The 21573-nt window shown below is 34.3% G+C and overlaps 1 protein-coding gene across 6 annotated transcripts in view; it reads right to left on the minus strand.

Moving 5' to 3' along the window:
• The window catches only part of CDH10 (cadherin 10), a 180859-nt gene that overhangs the window by 108530 nt on the left and 50756 nt on the right, over window positions 1-21573 (minus strand). For 5 of the 6 annotated variants that reach the window (XR_014830834.1, XM_021076630.2, XM_021076629.2 and 2 more), the window contains exon 2: window positions 1390-1745. The exons of the other annotated variant lie outside the window; for it this stretch is intronic. Coding sequence is in view for 2 of the 5 variants with exons in the window: in XM_021076630.2 (XP_020932289.1) it covers window positions 1390-1620 (231 nt within the window). In the remaining 3 variants the exon portion in view is untranslated. The remainder of the gene's footprint in view (window positions 1-1389; window positions 1746-21573) is intronic. 6 annotated transcript variants of the gene reach the window in all.

Here is a 21573-nt window from a genome sequence, read left to right on the forward strand (position 1 = left end):
ATTTTAAAAGGGATGAAATAATCAGAACATGAAAAACAATCAAAGTGTTTTAAAAATCAATGAACATGTATTTTCTCAAAAACAGTTTTCCTTAGAAGACAAATACTTTAAGCACAATTGTAATTACATGAATGAAGCTATTAAAGTTTAGATTGACACAAAAGTAACAAACACAATAATGGACCAATCATAACTTTATAGTGTTAATTGTAACATGTGAACATATGATTATATCTGCTTTCCTTTTGAGTGTGCTTAACATTTCTTTTTTCTTTAATGTATTTTCATAAACTGTCCATAAAAAAATGTCTTAAAAAGAATTCTTTCTTTAAGACATGACCTAAATTTTAGACCTATTAGATTCAGAGAGTGCCAAGAAAGAAAATGGGAAATTGATGCAATCTAGTGTATAAAACCATTCATTATTACATTTATATCACATTTATCCTTTCATTCCCAACCACAACTCATTTCCAAACTTTTATAACTGAGTAACATGCAATCTCCTTATATCATCATATCACAATAAGTAAGCTACTTTTACCTGCTTCTCTTGCTCTTAATTTTTTCTTTTACTTAAAGGTAGGGCTTTAGAGAAATAAATAACATTCGTATCTGGAAAAGTAAAAGTTTACTTAAAGGTAGGGCTTTAAAGAAACAAATAACATTCATATCTGGAAAAGTAAAAGTTTTCTTAAAAATAAGCAGTTTTTTCGCCTTAGGTCATATTTTTAAAGACATTGGGCTTTCTCTGTGGAATATTAAACAGCTCTTAAACATATATTTTCTTACTCGCTGCAGTCAACAGCAATGCAATAAATATATACACATGATATATATACACACATATATATATAATATATATATTATATACATGCTTTTTAGGGCCACATCTGAGACACATGGAAGTTCCCAGGCTAGAGGTCAAATTGGAGCTGCAGCTGCCACCCTGTACCACAGTCAAGCCACAGCAACGTGAGATCCAAGCCATGTCCATGACCTACACCACAGCTCACAGCAACACCAGATCCTTAACCACTGAGCGAGGCCAAGGATAGAACCCATGTCCTCATGGATACTAGTTGGTTCGTTACTACTGAGCCACAGCAGGAATTCCCACCTACAAATTATGAAATTGCAATTTTTAGTGCCTGTTTAATCCATGAGGTAGTAGGTAAAATTAATTCTAGTAAGTGAACTCCTACATTTATCATGCTACATTCATTACATAGTTTTTCAAATTATAATTTGTATTCCATAAGCCAAAACTATTATAGGGATATTTAAAGAATCAAATTTGTGGGAATGGCAGTCTTAAAAAGCTTCAAATTTCTTTATGAGACATATAAAAAAAGAATGAAAATATTTGCCATTTTAATACAGACTTACCTTGCCTACATATTGATAATCAGATCCTGTATATTCCTCCAGTAAGAAAAATTGATTCCACATCCAACCACGCTTTTGACGATGCAGGATTTTGCCATCACTCCTAGGTGTGCGAGCACCTAAAACCCTTTTCTGGGGCACAGGAGTCCTTTTGAACATTATCTCTGGTGAACAGAAGTGTGGCAGGCATACCCAGAGTAGAAACAGTAGCAAAAATTGATATATTGTCATAGTTCTCTTCTTGACAATTTCCAAGGATGATGAAGAAAAAGCAGTCCTATTTTACTGGGTTGAATTTTACTGTGTTTCAACTGTTTTCCATCATTTCATTGATGTTTTGGACATGTTTCCGAAAGCTTCAAACAAACAAATTTAAAAGTCAGTTGACAACATTATGAATGTCACCTGTCACTTTAAACTTAACATGACAAAGAGTAATTAATAATCACAACCAAAATATTTACCTCCCCTCTTTTATATAAAATTTTTATTAGTTTTGGAAACATTACTTGTCTAGAAACATGTCTACAGTTCAAGAAAAGATAATTGTAAATAATTTTTTTCAAACAAATTCTAAAGAAAGGACATCTTAAGCTATTTTTCTTCTCTTTTTCTTTTGGCATTTTACCAGTTTTCAGGAATTATAACCCCCATATAGAAGGGGGATGTAGGCAATTTTGCATGTCAACTTTTCCAGAGTGATTAACATAAATTAAAAATTTGAAAACAAAATAGTGATTTTAATAAACCTCAGGAAACATGCATCTGTCAAACAAGCCAATGATACTTCAATGATTTTTAAACAGTAGCACAGTTTATTAAAATGTAATCCTGCTCAAAGGTAACAGTAAAGCCAAAAACAAAACGAAAATATCTGAGCGTCTTCAGCTGAAGACCTCTCCTCTCTTCCCTCTTAGGTTGGTCTGTGGAACACCAGAACTTCCTATAATAGAAAAACATCACTACTATAGTAAGGCAACGTGTGATACAATTTACACTGCTGTGTAGGAGTTAATAGTGTTTTCAGCTATACCTTTGATGCATCTGCACAACCTATCCACCTCTAACCACCACTCCCCTTCCCACCACTATCTGATCTAGGACTCCATGATGCTCCAGCCTCCTGACAACTCTCCATCCCACCTCTGCTACTATTATTTTTTGGGGTGTTCATGCAGCATGCAGAAGTTCCCAGACCAGTAATCAAACCCACACCACAGCAGTCGCTGTAGTGACAATCTTTAAACTGCTGCACCCCAAGGGAACACCTCCCTGCTATTATTTTTTCTCAACAACATATCCCCAGGTAATCTCACTAAACTGTAAATCAGATCACACTACTTCTCTGCACAAAACTCTCTGATGGCTTCTCATCTCACTTTGATTAAAATCCAGAGTTTCACAAGAACCTGCAATTTTGTACTCCATTTCATGACTGCTGGCACCTCTCTGCCCTATGTTATACTTCGATCAATCCTTCAACACTGACTTCTTTCCAGCCAAAGGGCCCTTCATGCTTCAGCTTGCAATACACTTTATAGGCTCCTCCCTTCAACAGGACCTCTTCCTCTCTCCACCTAGAGTGCTTTTCCCTGTAGTTATCCACATAGGCAGACCCCCAGATGCCTTCAGTTCTTTCTTGAAACTTACCCTAATATTCTGTATGTCCCAATACACTACATGCGTGTGTGTATTTATTGTGCACATTTTCTGCGCCCCAGCCATTATCCCAAGAAAGAAGGGAGTTTTGCTTTTTGTTACTGTTTTCACAGTGCCTAGAACAGTATCTTACACATAGTAGATGCTCATTAAACAATTTGATTGAATGAATGAATGAGTGAATGAATTATAAAATGATTTAAAACATCTGAGTAGCATTACCTCCTCTATGTAAATTCAAACACTTATGTATGGAAATAATGTTTGAAAATCATAATTACTTTTATTCATTCTTTAATTATTGTTAGGATATTTTTATTTTTTAAAAATTTCTCTGTATATTTTTTGCTTTTTGTTTTCTATTAAGTATGAATTTTTATTTCAGGATATAGCAAAATATTTATTATAAAAAAATGTTTGGGGAACCAAAATAATTGATTTTCATTTCTCTAATGTGACAATGCATTCTAAGTACTTTGGCATTTACATTTATGCTTCCATTCACAAATATTTCTAAGAAATCTGTCTACTTTTTTGTTTGTTTATTTCATTATTAGGATAATTTAAAGGTTAATGCAACCATGCTTTAGAAATAAGACTAATGGCGAAGCAGTATTTCTCTGGAGTGTATGAAATGACAGTGGAGCTCTCTACAGCACATAAAGCATTCAACATGACAGACATAACATACATTAAAATCTGTCATGTAATGCTATACTTGGAGTCCAGAAATTAGCTGATACATAAAATGTTTTTACATCACAAAGACCGACTTTACAGAAACTCAAACTGAATTCTAAGTAATAGGAACATTTACCAAAATTTTAAAGGTATCAGAATATGCTAGATGGTATTCTCCAGAAATTTATATTGTTCTAAAAGTTAGGGGAGAGTTTGCATAATTGAGGGTTTCTGCTCACTTCCATAAAAGTTTTAAAACTTATTGAAACAATATTCTCATTTCATCTCTCTTTTTTCAAGTTAAAAACATTTGCCAGCAGCTACTTGCTATATTGGTGATCATTTTCAATACAATTATAACCTTACTCATAATTTTAGAAGCTTAAGTACCAGTATTATTAGGAGGGAGTATGGAGGTTGCATCTGAAAAGTTGTTAGTAAATAGTCAGCGCTACACACATGCATGGAATCATTTTCCTTCATTATTGCTCTAGTTTCTATTATTTAACGATAAATTTTCTGAAGAATTTACAGTGGAATACATTTTAATACTGATTTAAGATCATTAAAATATGTTTAAAATGTATTTTACATATTATTTGATAAACCCATTTTAATCAATGACAAGATTAAACAAAAAATAGAATTTTAATCCAGATTAATTAGATTTATGAATTTCTTTAACAAATTGGGCTTTTGGTCTTGTATTTGAAAATCTCTGCCTAACCTAAGGTTAAAAACATTTTCTCTTGTGTTTTCTTTTAGAAGCTATATAGCTTTAGTTCTTACAATGTAGGTCTATGGTCTAATTCAAATCAAGCTATGTATATGGTACAAGATATGAACTGAAGCTATGTTTGCTTATGAATCTCCAATTGTTCCAGTGCCATTTGTTGCAAAGCTTATTCTTTTTCCACTGAATTGCCTTTGTACCTTTGTAAGAAATCAGATGTCTATGTGTGCCTATATATTTTTGGACTCTCTATTCTATTGCACTCAATATTTGTCCATCTTTATGTCAAAAGCACATTATCTTGATTACTAAAATTTTTAAGACTTAAAATCAGATAATGTTAGTCCTCCAACTTTAGCATTGTTTTAAATTTTTTTGGTTATTTCATAACTTTTTGCATTTTCCATTTAAATTTTACAATCACTTTGCAATGTATATAGAAAAGTCTATGAGGATTTTGTTTGGGATTGCACTGACTTTTAGATAAATTTGTGGAAAGTAGCAATTCTGATTCTCCTGACTTATGAACACTGTATGTCTCTCCAATATTAAGTTCTTCTCAGTAATATTTTATAGATGTCAGTGTATAAGCTTTGCTCATTTTTTATCAGATATAACCCTAATGTTTTCATTTTTTGATACTACACTTCATTCTCTCTTTTATTTTAACCATTTTAATGAGGTTTGATTGAAATACAACAAGCAGTATGTATTTAATGTACACAACTTGGTGAGTTTGGACATTGTTAAGAAAAAATGTAGACATGTTTATATACATATGTATATACTTATACTATACCCACAAAGAATTATCAAACTCTAACCATCAAAAAACAAACAAAAAACAATAAAAATGAGGGCAAAAGAGTACATGGAAAGATATTGAGCATCATTCATTACTTGAGAAATGCAAACTAAAATGACTGTGTGTTAGCAAGTGTCGGTGAAGACGCGGAGGAACAGAACTCTTTTACACTGTTGATGGGATTGTCAAATGATATAAACTCTTTGGAAGACAGTGTGGTAAGCTGAATAATGGCCCCTTAAAGATGCTAACATTGTAAAATCCTGAAACCTGTGAATATGTTTGTTACCTTACATCGTAAAGGGGACTTTTCAGATGTGACTAACTGAAGAATCTTTGGGATTTAGGAAATTATCATGGATCATTTAGGTGGAACCAATGTGGTCACAAAGGGACTCATGAGAGGGAAGGAGAATGATCAGAGTCAGCAGTAAGAGGGATGATCATGGAAGCAAGAGGTTACAGTGTCTGAGGGAAAGGGAAGCAGCCAAGGAATGCAGGCAACCTGGAAACTAAAAAAGCAAAGTAGTGGATACCTGCCTGGAGCCTCCAGAGGAAACATACTGGAGGACAACTTGATTTTAGACTTTTTACCTCTAGAAATGTAAGAGATAGTAATAAATGTAATAGTGTTAAAAATTCACCTGTATGACTTCCCTGGTGGCCTAAATATTAAGGATTTGGTGTTGTCACTGCTATGGTGCCGGTTTAATCCCTAATGCAAGAACTTTCCCATGCCACCGGCATGGCCGAAAATAAACACATTTACAGTGTCACCCAGTCTTCCCCTCTTAGATATTCATGCAAGAGGAATAAGAGTTTATGGTCATCTAAAAACATGAGTGTTTGTAGCAAAGTATGGATATAAGGAAAACCTGGAAACAAGCCAATGTCACAGGTGAATGGATAAACAAATCATGGTAGAAACACACAATGGAATGCTACTGAGCAATTTTTTAAAAAATGGCTTTTTCAGTTCACACGTAAGGAGCTTGGAACTTACCCTCTCATCCTAACAGCAACAAAAAGCTAAAGAGACTGAAAAAGCAAACATCTCTTGGATCCACAAGAGGGGGAGGACTCAGAGAAAACTACAGCTCCCAAGATTGGAAAGAGAGATGAATAGAAGGAAGCATGGCTTACCAGACCAGAGACTCTTGAGCAGAACCCATCAGAGCCAGCAATGGAGTAGGAAACCTGAACCACAACTGGTAAATTGCTGGAGGTTCAGTGTGCACAGCTCTGAAAATTTAAAACTCCAGGGGGATTCAGTCATGGGGAAGGTCCTCAACATCGTGATATTTGCCTCCAGGAGCTTGATCAGGTCCCCACAATAAATATCTGAGAAAAATACTCCGGTGCTTTCCAAAGGGAGAAGGGAAAATGAAATATTTTGAAACACCTCTCAGATCACTCTGTTCTTAACAAGCCTGACCACAGGGGAAACTGGTTAACCACAGCCTAACCTGCTAGAGTTATCAAAGCCTGATTTACCTGGGGAAAGAGAAATATCTAATCCAGCCCATGCTAGGCATTCTGGCCCACCTAAGGAGTAAGAAAAACTTGAGAAACACTTGTGAAGTTCAGTTCAGAGGCAGAGGCTCACTGAAAGACTGAGAACTAATCATAGCCTATAGAATGCTTCCCCTGCCTCCATCCCTGCTATTGCACCATTAAAGGATTATTTACGGCAGTTCCATTCCCTGTGCATCTTATCCTGCTATCATGAAAAAAATTATAAGGCATACCTAAAGGCAAAAAGCACAAATTGAAGAAACAGAGCAAGCATCAGAATGAGATAGCACAGGAGTGCTGGGATTATCAGAGCAGGAATTTAAACAACTTTGATTAATATGCCAGGGGCTCTAAAGGAGAAAGTAGATAGCATGTAAGAACAGATGGGCAATATAAGCAGAGATAGAAATCCTAGGAAAGAACTAAAACAAAATGAGAGAGATAAAATACTCTAACAGAAATGAAGACTACCTTTGATGGGCTTATTGGTATAGACTGGGTATAGCTGAAGAAAGAACCTTTGGGCAAGAGGATGTATCAATAGGATCCTCAAAAACCTCACATATTTGTCCTTAAACATTCATTCGAATCCACAGAATGCCCAAAACAAAAAGTGAACTCTAGGGTAAACAATGGATTTTGAGTGATAGTTTAGAGTAGGTTCATCCTTAGCAAAAAATGTACCATTCTGGTGAGTGATGTTGATAATGGGAGGGGCTATGCATGTGTGGAGGCAGGAGGTATGCAGAAAATCTCTGTATCTTCTCAGTTTTCTTCGGAACATAAAACTATTCCCCCCAAAATGAACAACTGATATATACACAAAATGAAATAAAAATAAAAATAGGACATTATACAAAACAAACCAACAGTTAATTTGCCCAATGTTATTCTTCCTAGGGATGTCGTAGGTTGCTAGATGCCTAGTTATCAACCTTCTCAAAACATTGTTCCTTCATTATAAATATCACATGTAATCTTCCTTCCAGTAACCTGACTCAAAATACAGAACATCTTTGATATTTCATTTAGCCAAGCACACCTCTTACATGGTCAGTCAATATATTCCCTTTTTTTCCCATGGCTCTCAGCTCTTTTCCCCCCATTTAATGTACCTCCGCACTGTTTTAAGTCATCATTTCATGCAAATGAATGAATAACATCCACTAACAGGTTTATTAACCTTAATTTTTTATTGAAAATATATCATGCAGAATATTAGCTAAATTAATCTCAAAAACCCACTTCATCAAGACCCAAATCAATTAAAAATTGTAAATGTGTCTACTACTGGGAAAATAATGTGTGTACTTGACAGTTCATTGCAATATCTGGAGCCGGATGCTTTTAAAATTTTTTCACATTATTTCCAGTTGTTTATTTAATTTCAAGCCCGACATTTAACTTCTTATGTGTATAAACTACTCCTCCACTAATTTATAACTCTGAATCATGTCTAGGTAATATAATTTATTGAATTTCCCTCACTGGTGAATAGCATGTGGTTATATATATTGGTGTATCAGTAAACAATTCTTGAATTAAGTAATTAATGTGTATATAAAGAAGCCTTTCTGAATAGGTTGGACAATTTGTGGTGAAAAACAAGAGCTAAACTTTAGAATATGAAAATAGTATGTAAAGGAGCTGTACTTGTTTGAAATGGTAAACAGAGTTATAATCAAGTGGGTTGAGACCACAGTTAAACTACCTCCTGGAATGAAAATTAATGAAATTCTGTAACATCATTTTCAAAGTTAATAAATTTCATTTTCAAGAAATTCTTGCAAAACCACATTTCTTTGTTTTACTCTCAAAAAATACTTTAATATGAATATTACATGAAGTTTAAAATTATTAAACCATTCCTTAGCATCCTGCATATCCATAATTCCAGTGCTTCTCAAACCTCAATGTATATTCACATGTCCTGGGCTTTTGTTAAATATCTATGTTCTCATTCAGCAAGTCCTGGGTGAGATGCAGATCTGTGTGTCTAATAAACTCCCCTATAAGGCCAGTGCAGCTGGACCACACGCTCTGGAAGTTCATCTTCAGAACATGTTTATGACTTTTTCCTCTTAGTGCCTCACAGCCCTGGTATGTTGCCTATTTACACTGATGGGAAAAATCACATAGAAGGTGACTACTGTGGGAAGATTAGGACTTTTTTTTTCTAAATAATCAGCTGTTTCCTGGATTTTTTATTAACTAGAAGAATGTGATTCAAGTCAGCACACATTACAGCAACTATTGTCATGATCATATTATAAACTATGCTTTCCTTTATATGTACACTTTAAAGCATTTGTCCCACTGAACTTCACTTCACTTCTACAATCATGCTCTTTATTACTCTTCTGAAATATTTGTCACTACCATTGTTTTCTCTGTAGCATGCTAATTTTATAAAAGAAGCCGAGAACTGCAGATTACAAAATACAATATATTAGGCATTTTGGCACATTTCAATTATTAATTAAGTTTCCATACCTAACAGGTGATCACCTGAGCTGCAATCCATCCTTGGTTAATGAAAGGAATTAGTCATTCTTCAAGTCAGTTGATTATGCTGATTAGAATCTTAATGCACCAGCTTTTATCTGCCTTTAATTTTATCATTTATAATTGTAATAGAAGGTGTTAAAGATTATTGAGACCAAACCCAAACCTCTATGGATGAACAATTTTAATCCTTTTCGCGTTTCATAGCACCAATAGAATATAATGAAATTTCAACATGGAGGAATAAAGGAACATTTTTCAGGTGTGTTTATACAATTAAAATGAGCCAGCGCATACTAAATGCTTCCTTTTTATTCAGCTCATACCATTTTATGCATCTAGTATAAAGCACTATGTGAGATAATTGAATCAAAGCATTACACTAAGGATTCAAATAATATGAGTCCATATGCTTGATCATATTTTCCAAGAGTTCATTACACATTACCTACCGTGCTCTAATGTCATAGAAAATATATAATTCTACGTTGAATATGTATCACTCTATTTTAAGTATGCATTTGCATATGTATCTCTGTTTAGATTGTAAGTTTAAAGTAGGGCCTTATGTCTTGCATCTAAAGTTACTAATAAAGGGATTTTACAAAGTGTTCAGTAAATATTTTTTGAACTGGATAGAATATTATTACTTTTTCTAAATATTTCAGTGAGAAGGAAACTTAGTTCCTTTCCCTAAAAGAGCACAACATATTGTGGACCATTTATACTATTTTATGCTTATACCCTACTTATATATAACATCACAGCACTCACACAAGACATTAGTCAAGTAGGCAAGCAATGTATCACTGTGGAATGAAATATGTAACACAAAGGTTTGCTCATCTCAGATAAGTTATCAAACATTAAGGTTGTTGCCAATACAGACAGTATTCGGAGAAGCTCTGATCCTTGCTATTCTTCTCAGATTCAAATTCCCCTTCAAGTGAAACCTTCTGAAATTAATATTATTCTCCAGGAATGTGACTTGCACATAAACCAGTAATACACTTCTCCATCTATACTGTAGGCTAACAGCTTAACAAGATAATTTGCAAAACCAGATACAACCCATAATAAATCCCGGGCCATGGGTGGATAAAGCACAAGGCAGGGTAAGGAAAAGCATTGTTGAGTGAGACACACAATTTAGTGTGGCCACTTTCTCTAAGATGCTTGCTAGTAGGCTCAAGAACAGCATCCAAGAGTTCGTGCTACCCTCTCGGCAGCCTCTTTAACTTCAGCAGTGAGTGTGACAGTCCCAGATGTAACTTGATCCATGATCAAGTTAGCAGTGCTAATACAGCTGTGACATTACACCTGCTGCTTCCTGGAAGTCTCATTCTGCTGTAGCAGGATTTATTTTATTATGTGGAAATTGGTAGCAAGAATGCTCTCAGGGTACCTTAAAGATGTTAGGATAAAAGCCATCTGGTACCCAATTTCTTTGATCTGGGACCCGAACTGCTTCTAAAAAGCAATGAGTGAAGAGACAGAGTTTGGGAGTTTTATTAGGAATTTCTAGCCAAGATGAATATCATTCATCATTTACCCATTATTAGTAGAAAAACAAGAAAAAATATCCAGAGCCCACAAACATCATTTCCATTCAAGACTGTATCTATGAAGACCTTCTGTGCATACACTAATAGCATATAAACAATCACTGCACACTTTAGCTTGTTCTACTATGCGAATGTGTGAAATATGCACTAAATTGGGTATTGCAAAATGTGCTTTTGTTGTTACACCTAAAAATGCAAAACCATACATGACCCTCATTTGGGAGAATTAGTCAAAAGTGCAAACATGGAAATATTATTTGTCATTAAAAATACACTTAAGTTAAAAGTATAATAATTACTAGAAGATAAGCACAGTGATCAGAAGACAGATCTTTGGGCATTTATGAGATTGTTAGGTACAAATAAAAGAAGCAGAAAATTATATCAGCACCATTTCCTTTTTTTTTTTTTTTTTTTTGTCTTTTTTGGGGCCGCATCTGTGATGTATGGAAGATCCCAGGCTAGGGATTGAATCAGAGCTGCAACTGCTGGCCTATACCACAGCCACAACAACACAGGATCTGAGCCACATCTGCAACCTACACCACAGCTCACAGCAATAAGGATCCTTAACCCACTGAGTAAGGCCAGGGATGGAGCCCATATTCTCATGGATAGAAGTCGGGTTCATTAACTGATGAACTGTGATGGGAACCCCCTCAGCACTATTTCTTAACTCTAATTATGCTTTAATATTTGCAAAATACTGGAAAGACCATTTGTAGATAGCCTATATTATCTCTATGTGGAGGCCCATTATATTAAAAAGGATTAACTCCAAAATTATGTATCTGTTGCTGAAATATACAATTGGAATAGCATTGTGTTAGTTAAATTTCATCTTCTGATGACAGAAAGAGACTAGATTGCAATTTATTTTCATTTTTCATAAAGCTTGGCTCAATGCTAAGTCGTACTTTCAACATAGTTTCCAGTTGAGCTAAAAAAGACTATACAAGGTTTATTTCTTTATTTTCTAACATTTACTTAAAATAATTTAAAAGTATCAATCCTGAGTATAGACTCTAGGCTAAGACATACTATTGGTTTTGTAAATATTTGGAGTAGTAAGTAAGTTATGTTACACTGAGCTCCCAAAGGAACTAGTCTTAGAAATTGGTGCGTGTGTGTTTACACGTTTCAATGGAGTGTGTTTATACTTTTCATTCTATAGTTGGGGCTACTGAGGTTCAGAGTAAGTGCCTTATATTTTGCTCTATGAAAGCGGTGGAATTTCAGTGAGAAGTGAGTTGGTTCTCATCATCTAAGAATGAACAGTGTACCTAATCCAAACACTGGTGATCTGAGACAACTTTTTGGAGGAAATCATGTCCTAGCTGACACATGGAGAAGGGAAACAGGGTCACATGGTGTGTGCAGGTGTGTGTATGTTGTGGGTGCATACATATGCACAAGATGGCAAATAAGCGTAGGAATTAAACTGAGTTGTGGCAACATAGTGGGAGGGAATTGTGTTCCTTGGGTTGGAAAAACGGGTCATGGGTACATAATGGGTCATGGATAGGGAAAAGAATGTGCAAAGCACAGAGGAAAAAAAGAAGCATATGCACTGATGGAGCTAAATGATTTCATTTTGAATGTACAACACAATTCCAAGATGACTAAGTTCACACCACATTTAGGTTCAGGGCTATTACCATGTAATGTCTAAATCTTCTAACCCTTCAGCCACAATTTTCTCTGCCTTAGTCAGGGCTATGTTATGACTTTTATGAGCCCTAGATAATTTGCCTTCATAGGCTTTTGGTTGATAAAATAATACTAGAAAATATATTTTACAAATGCATTCATTTAAAGACACATATATTAGTATTATATACTAACTCATTGTCTTTGATGTAAAAATACAATTTTTCCTTTGATTAAAAAAAAAATTTTTCAAGAGGCCCTTTCTAAACAAATAATTAGGGTCCTGAGTCTGTGCCTAATAGAAAAATCAGCCCTGATTTTAGAAGCAAACATACGATCAAGTACTTTTAAACTGAGCTTCAGTGATAAGTTTTTTCTCCTATAACTTAAGTTGACAGATATGGAAACAGTTTCCAAGTAATGTTATGTGATGTGCTCAGTCTCAAACAGTTAGTGTCATAATCAGAATTATAACTCAAGTGACCAGATTCCTCTTGCACTGTTCTGAAGTGCCCTGCATAATTTAATAATGAATAGATGTTATTATGATTAAAATGTACACTTTAATGCTCTTATCTAAAAGACATCCTGGTTAGATTCCAGGCTGCCGAGCACAACTGAGATGTATCCACTGGAAATGAGACATTTCTGACACTGCAGGAAGTGTGTGAACTATAGGTCATGGAAGTATTGGGATCCACATAGCAAGACTGTGGGTAAAGAATATTTATTTATATTTATTTAAAATGTTAATAATAATGTGTTTAGACATGTACATTCCATAAAGTCCTTTTTTTTTTTTTTGGTTGCACTTGCAACACACAGAAGTTCCTTGGCTAGGGACTGAACCCATGCCACTGCAGTCACCAGAGCCACATCAGTGACAATGAGAGATTCTTAACCTGCTGAGCCATCAAGGAACCCCCTGCAGGTTGCTTTTAACTTGAAATATATCACTGAAATGTTAAATTTTATATATAAATTTTCTATTCAAGTCCCCTTAAGAACAAAGATTCTATAGCTAATTTTTCAAGAATTATGTCTCTGGAAGGAAAATTGGAATTGGTTAAGATTGTAAATTATTTGTTGAAGAGGAGATTTTTAAGTTTTCCTCTAAAGGTATGGTTCCTTTTAGTGGTTTCTGTCCCTTATCCTAACTCACACCAGATCCTGGCCCTACCGCTATCAATCCTCTGGTAGGCCTCTTGGAATTCCAAATGAAATATAGCTTGCAATCTTTCACACGGTAAGTTTTAGGACCACCCACTTTAGAAAATTTGGGGGGTTTGTAGTGCAAATATCAGTGAGGAGATTATGTAATTATTTTTACTTTAGAAAGTATTAAAATTTGTAAGACTTCACTGAATCATTTGGTACCCAAATCCAGTGTAAAAAAATCTGGTGTAAAAGATCACTCCAACACAAAACTATACTTACTGGAGGTAGTAAAATTTGTAAGCTTTGGACATTAAAAGAGGTTATACATTGGCCCCTGAACAATTATATACTTGACATATATTCAGTCACAATCACTATGGGAACCAGAAGGATTTATCATTTCAATGAGAATTTAGTAGGTCAAGATTGATGCCAGGAAAAAAAAAAAAAAAAAAAAAAAAAAAAGAATGCATTAGAACTGGACCTCTAAGACTCAGTCCGTAAAGTGCCATCCATTCAGTTAACTGCAAAGTATATGTCAAGCAGAGTGCTGCTCAGAATTTCCTCTCTCCCTTGAATAATTGGTGTACCTGTTGGGTATACCCTTGCTTCTGCTGAAATGTGTTTGTGCACGTATCCTCCTTCACTAAAATCATATATAATGGTGACCTTTCCCCTACCCCTTTGGTGCAGATTCTCAGAGCTATCTGAAATGCTGTCTCCCAAGCTATAGTCCTCATTTTGCCCCCCCAAAAACCTTAATTCACAAATAACTTTCATGTGTTTTTTTCCTTTTCAGTCGACACTCTAAACAGGCATTCTGCATCTTGAGGAAACATCATTTTATTGCTCTGTGTAAGGGTGTGTATGTGTGTGTGTGTGTTCTAAATGGACTTTGATAGACTAAATTAATCAAAGGAAGTATTATATAGCACACATTTACATTTTAAGGCATTTTAGGCTATTTTCCTGACCACCTAAGAAGATGGAATCCTAGATACTTAGAGGTGGGGAATTAGGAGGGATACATAAAGGAAGTCAAGAGTTTATTTAGATTGCATTTACTCACTTTCTTGCTCCCATAAATAAGCTATGGAATAAGAATAAGGTGTCATAAAGGAGCACTATGCCTCCAGTCCTAATTTTCTAGAATGGGAACATCTTGCATTCATTCAAATATTTTTTCTTATGTATTTTGCAAATATGTGTAGTTGCGCCCTTAAGCATATCCCTTTGATCATTCCCATAATTTTTTTTTATTTTAAATGATTTTTATTTTTTCCATTATAGCTGGTTTACAGTGTTCTGTCAATTTTCTACTATACAGCAAGGTGACTCAGTCATACATACATGTATACATTCTTTTTCTCACATTATCATGCTCCATCATAAGTGACTAGATATAGTTCCCAGTGCCATACAGCAGGATCTCATTGCTTATCCATTCCAAAGGCAATAGTTTCCATCTATTAACCCCAAATTCCCATACTTTCTAAATTATAGAAGTTTCATTTATAATAAAATGGTAAAACCTAGCCAGTTTTATTTTCTAAAGGAGTAATATATCCACAATAAATAAAACATCTGTGGTATATCCAGAGCAATAGAAAACTGTGTGGTAAGGAATTTCAGGACTTTGTATAACTAGAGTTATCAACTTCTGTCCTCCTTAGCATCAATTCTAAAGACCAATCACTTAAACTTGGAATTTTTTGTCTTGAGTTCTAATGCAAACCAAGCAGGAAATTAATGGTCAGATAAAGTAGACTCCAGAACAAGGAATATTTCCAGAGATACAGACTTCTACATTATGAAAAATGGCCATCACATAGAAAACTACAATCATAAATGTGTATACAGAGCTTCAAAATATATTAAGCAAAAACAAGAGAATTGAAAGGAAATAAAACATCAAAAAAATACACAATTATGATAGGAACCTGCAATATTACCCCCCAAAATATCAGAATGAACATTCGTTTTAAGTATACATATAAAGTACAGTGAGAAGACCATTTTCTGGACTATAAAACAAGTCATAATATATTTCAGAAGATTGGAATTACGTAATGTATCTCTGAGTACAACAGATTTAAATTAGTAAATAATAAGATAAAGGGAGATCTGAAAATCCATATATGTTTGAAATTAACAATTTTTTTAAAGCCCAGGGATCAAACAGGATGGCACAAAAGAAATTATTAGAGTATATTTTGAATTGAAAAAAAAAAACATGTATTTCAAAATTTGTAGGCTATAGCTAAAATGTGCTTAGAGGGAAATTTGAAGTATTAAACACCAATTCAGTAGCGAGAAATTTATTGAATCAATTATCTGAGCTTCTCTTTTAATAGACTGCTAAAAAAAGAAGAAATTAATCCCAAATCTAAAAGACAAAGGCAATAATACATGTGGGTGTATATATACATATACATATGCATATATATGCAGCCATTGATGAGATTAGAAACAGAAACGGCAGAGATAATTAATGAAACCAACAGTAGGAGAGTAAAAAAGGTTATCACTACATATCCTATAGATAGTAAAAGATTATTAAAGAACCATTTCTAAAAGCTCATAAATTTTAAAAAGCAAGTGAAATAGAAAAATTCCATGAAAGACTCAGACAACCAATCTCAGTCAAGAAGAAAAAGATAGGAGTTCCCATCGTGGCGCAGTGGTTAACGAATCCGACTAGGAACCATGAGGTTGCGGGTTCGGTCCCCGCCCTTGCTCAGTGGGTTAACGATCCGGCATTGCTGTGAGCTGTGGTGTAGGTTGCAGACGCGGCTTGGATCCCGCGTTGCTGTGGCTCTGGCGTAGGCCAGTGGCTACAGCTCCGATTTGACCCCTAGCCTGGGAACCTCCATATGCCGTGGGAGCGGCCCAAAGAAATAGCAAAAAGACCAAAAAAAAAAAAAAAGGAAGAAAAAGATAAATCAATAGTTCCATAAATATTTAAAATATTGAATCTATAGTTAATGACTGCCACCAAAGAATGCTCTAGACCCAAAAAGTTTCACTAGCAAATTCAAACATTTAAGACATTTACCAGTTCTACACAAAGTATTCAGAAAGTACTAGACTAGAAGAACACTTCCCAGTATATTTTATGAAGGCATCATTCCTCTGACTCCAAAATGATAAAAGACAATGTAAGAGGAAAAACAAAACCAAACCAAACCAAAGAGCAATAACCTTCAAGAAGATGAATATACAAATCTTTACCAAAATATTAGCAAGTGAAATTCAATAATATGTAAAATTATATCTTGACTTTATCCTAGTAAAGCAGGTTCAACATTTGAAAGCCAATCACTGTAATCCTGTTAACTGAATTAAAAAAAAAGACTATGATCATTTCAGTTGATGAAGAGCAAATATTTGACAAAATCCAACCTCCCTTCTGATAAAAATTCTCAGTAAACTAGTAATAAAAGATAACTTCCTCAACTTATATAAAGCACCTACAGAATCCTAACATAACATCATACTTAGTGATGAGTGACAAAATGTTTCCCCCTATATGTGGAGGAGCAAGGTGTAGAGATGAGCTCTTACCATTTACATTCACTTTAAACTGGTGGTCCCAGCCAAAGCAATTAACAAAGAAAAATAAATAAAAGCATACTATGGAAAAGTAAGAAATAAAACTGTCTTCTTTTACAAATGGTATGATTCTGAACATAGGAAATCACAGGCAATTTATTTTAAAATCTACTAAATCTAATCAACAAGTTTAGCAAGTTCACAGGAATACAAGGTCAAACAAACAAAAAATCAATGGCATTTTTATGTACTAAAATTATCAACTGTAAATTGAAATAAAAATTAAATAATAACATTTACAAAAGTACAGAAACAAAATATTACTTGGAAATCAAACAAAATTTATTTAAGATCAATATGCTGGTATTTATAAAAGGCCAAGACATGGAAACAACTTAAGTGCCTATGGATGGATGAATGAATAAAGAAATTGTGATATATAGATAATTCAGCCATAAAAATGAAGGAATTCTACTACAACATGGATGGACCCCGAAGTCATTGTGGTAAGTGAAATAAGTCAGAGAAAGAAATATATCGTACGATCTAAGTTATAAATAGAATCTTAAAAACAAAACAAAACAAATGCCAAACTCACAGAAGAAGAGATCCCATTTGTGCTTAATAGAAACAGGAGTTGGAAGAAGGAGAATTAAAAGAAGATGGTCAAAAGATACCAACTTCCAGTTATAAGATAAATAAGTAATAGGATTGTAATATACCACTTGATTGACTCTTGTTAACAGTGCTGTATAATATACAGGAAAGTTGGTAAGAGAGTAGATCCTAACAGTTCTCATCACAAGGAGAATATATTTTCATTGCATAAGAAATATATTCAATGAAATGAATACATTTTCATTTATTTTCTACATGAGATGATGTATATTAACAAAAACATACTGTGGTAATCATTTCATGATACAGCAAACCATCATGCTGTATGCCATAAACTTATACAGTGATGCATGTCAATTATTTATCAATAAAGCTAAAGAAAAACGTCCAGAAATGCTTTGGCAGTGCCCATTTAAAGGCAGAGGTCTAACTCTCCTGCTCTTAAATGTGGGCCAGTTTCTTAGTGACTTGCTTCTAACAAATAGAGTGTGGTGGTAATGATGGTATAAGACCTCTGTGGTTATACAAAGAATACAGCCTTCTCCGGATACTGTCTTACTCTTGGATCACTCCCTCAAGGAAAGCTATGTTGTGCTGTGAAGTCACTTAAAAATTCTGTGGTAAAGAACGGAGATTTTCCTCAAACAGCCATCAGCGACTTGTCAGCCACTGGAGGCAGGTACCTTGAAAGTGTATATCCTTCAGCCCCAGTCAGGCTTTCAGATAGTTACAGCTCTGGCTTACATCTGACTATAATCTCATGAGAAGGCCAGAACCACTGTAGCTAGTTGCTCCCTGTGGGAGAAAATAAATGATTAATATTGTTTTAAGCCTCTAAGTTCTGGAGTAATTTGTTATGTGGCAATAGATGACTAATACACTAGGTTTTCAGTAAATATTTTCTGAATGACTTATTTTAAAGATTTGTAAGCTGAAAATTACCAATTCTGATGGGATAATCATAAATAAGTAAATAATAAATTCTATTTATGATATGGATAACAGTATTGTTTAAATGTTAATTCTCCCTACATTGATCTATCGAATCAAAAATGTTCATCAAACAGCAGGGTATTTTTGTAGATGTTGACGAATCGTTTCTGGAATTTATATGTAATATCAAAAGAAATAAAATAGCCAAAGCAACTTGACAAAGACAAAAAGAGTTGCAGAATTCATACTGTGTGGTTTTAAGACTTATTATAAAGCTGGAGTAATCAACAGAGCAAGATACTGGTTAAACATTATATACACAGACTAGTGGAAGATATCAGAGAATCTAGAAAAAGACTCATATATATGATTTCCTAAAACCTGAAAATATCATTCAATAGATAAAAAGAAATCATTTCAATGAATGGAGCTGGATCAATTGAAATGCAAGCTATATATTTTCCACTTAGAAAAAATAAGTTGAAGTGGATTATACATCTAATACAAAAATCTAAACTATAAAACCTACAGAAGAAATAATTGGAGAAAATCTTTAGTATTTTTTAATTTATAAAGATTTCTTAGACATGACACCTAAATCTTTGATTTACAAAAGAAAAATTATTGATAAATTTGTCTTTATCAAAATAAAAAGCACTATCTTTTCACAACACATCATTAATAAGATGAAAAGACAAGTCATAAACTTGGAGAAAATAATTATAAAACACATATCTGATACAGCATTTATACATGCTACATTAATAAATATCAAAACTCAATATTCAAAAATAAACAACCCAATTAAAAATAGGCAAAAGGCTTGAACAGACACTTTGACAAAAGTTATACACATGGCAAATAAGCACATAAAATAATGCTCAACATATTTTTTTCATTAGAAGTGAAAATTTAAAAGCTGAAATCACAATGCATACTACTATGCTACACTAAAATCACTAAAATAAAATTGTAAAAAGACATTACCAAGTGTTGGCAAGGATGCAGAGCAAATGAACCTTCTGTCCCTTGATGGTGGGAATGCAAAAATACTATAGCCACTTAGAAAACAAATGGCAGTTTCTTAAAATGTTACACATGCACTTAGCATTTGATAAAATATTCCTATCCTAGATATTTGTCAAGGAGACATAAAAATATTTGTTCGCATAAAACTAAATGTAAATGGTTATGCCTGCTGTATTCATTATTTATTATAATAAAAAAATTGGAAACTACCCAGATGTCCTCAAATGGGTTAATGGACACACTTTGGTGTACCCATACAATGTCTTGCTCCTTTTCAATTAAATGTCTGAGCTATTTATGCAAGCAGCCACATGGATGTATTGCAAATGCATTATGCTAAATGGAAGAAACCAGACTCAAAAATCATAAATAGTATATGATTCCATTTACATGACAATCTTGAAAAAGTAAAAGTATAGGGATACAAAACACAACAGTTTAGTGGTTCCTAGGGCCTAGGTGCCACCAAGTGACATAAGGAAATTTTCTGAGGAGATGATAATGTTCTCTATTTTATCTGTGGTAGGTGTTATAAGTCTGCATATATTTGTCAAAATTAAAACTGTATGTAAATTATACCTTTATGAAAATGGCCAACAGGTACATAAAAACACGTTCGACATCACTGAACATCAGCGAAATGCAAATCAAAACCGCAATTGAAATCTCAACTTACACCTTTCAAGATACTTGGCTATTACATAAAAGGATAAATGCCATTATACATTCCATTTATTTTGCCTTTTTTTTCAGGGCCGCACCTGCGGCATATGGAGGTTCCCAGGCTAGGGGTCGAATCGGAGATGTAGCCACTGGCCTAGTCCATAGCCAGAGCAAGCTGGATCTGAGCCGTGTCTGCAGCTTACACCACAGCTCACAGCAATGCCGGATCCTTAATCCACTAGGGATCGTTTCCTCATGGATGCTAGTCAGATTCATTTCTGCTGAGCCACGACGGGAACTCCTATACGTTCAATGTTTTAAAAAGAATAATTACCTTCATTGTACTTTACTTTATTAGATATTAAATATTTTATTAATTAAAAACATTTAAGAATGTGAAATTTTCTAAACTATCCAGGAAACAAAAACTACTGCATGTTCTTTATATATCTAAACAGGCAATATCCAGAAAAGGTTTATCATTTTGAAATTTTATTTAGATCAATTGATCCTTTATTTTACACCAAGACATTGGTGTTCCAAAGAAAAAAAGATGCCCTAAATTATATGCCCTGTCTTGTTTCCTGTTATTCTTTTACTCTAGCTAGTTATCAGTTGTCAAAATGACAGACTAAATCTAACACCTAACAGTGTGCCAAGTATCTTTAGGAAAAAATCTCCATAATCTCATCAGGACTTTACATCCTCCTCTTGGCCTGGACACTCACAGTTTCAGAAAACAGGGAGTCAGTGCAATAGTGCATAAAATATGAGAGCTCTGAAAGCCCATGCCTGCTTAGGGGAGTGTGTAATTTAATAAAGTGTTCATTGATGTCAGCACACTGGCTCATCACACTTGTGTTGATGTTGCAGCCTGCAGCACAGAAACTCCTACTGCTAATTAGATGACTGAAGTAAGATTACATTTTCCTTGGAGACAGACACAAAGGTGGGGGAGTTTTTCTCAAAGGGATTTTTGATTTACAAGTATCTGATGGAACAGAACGAAAATAGGGAAGGGCATACTTTAGGGACAGCCAACAAGGGAAATGAACTCAACAGAGTTGCATTATTCATAAAAATGAAAGTTATAAAAGACACCACCAGGCTTCTATTGT

This window comes from Sus scrofa, chromosome 16, assembly GCF_054392235.1.
Source record: "Sus scrofa isolate SSC_HxYL_T2T_F1_AM1 chromosome 16, Sscrofa_HxYL_maternal_Yorkshire_Landrace_v2.0, whole genome shotgun sequence".
NCBI lineage: Eukaryota > Metazoa > Chordata > Mammalia > Artiodactyla > Suidae > Sus > Sus scrofa.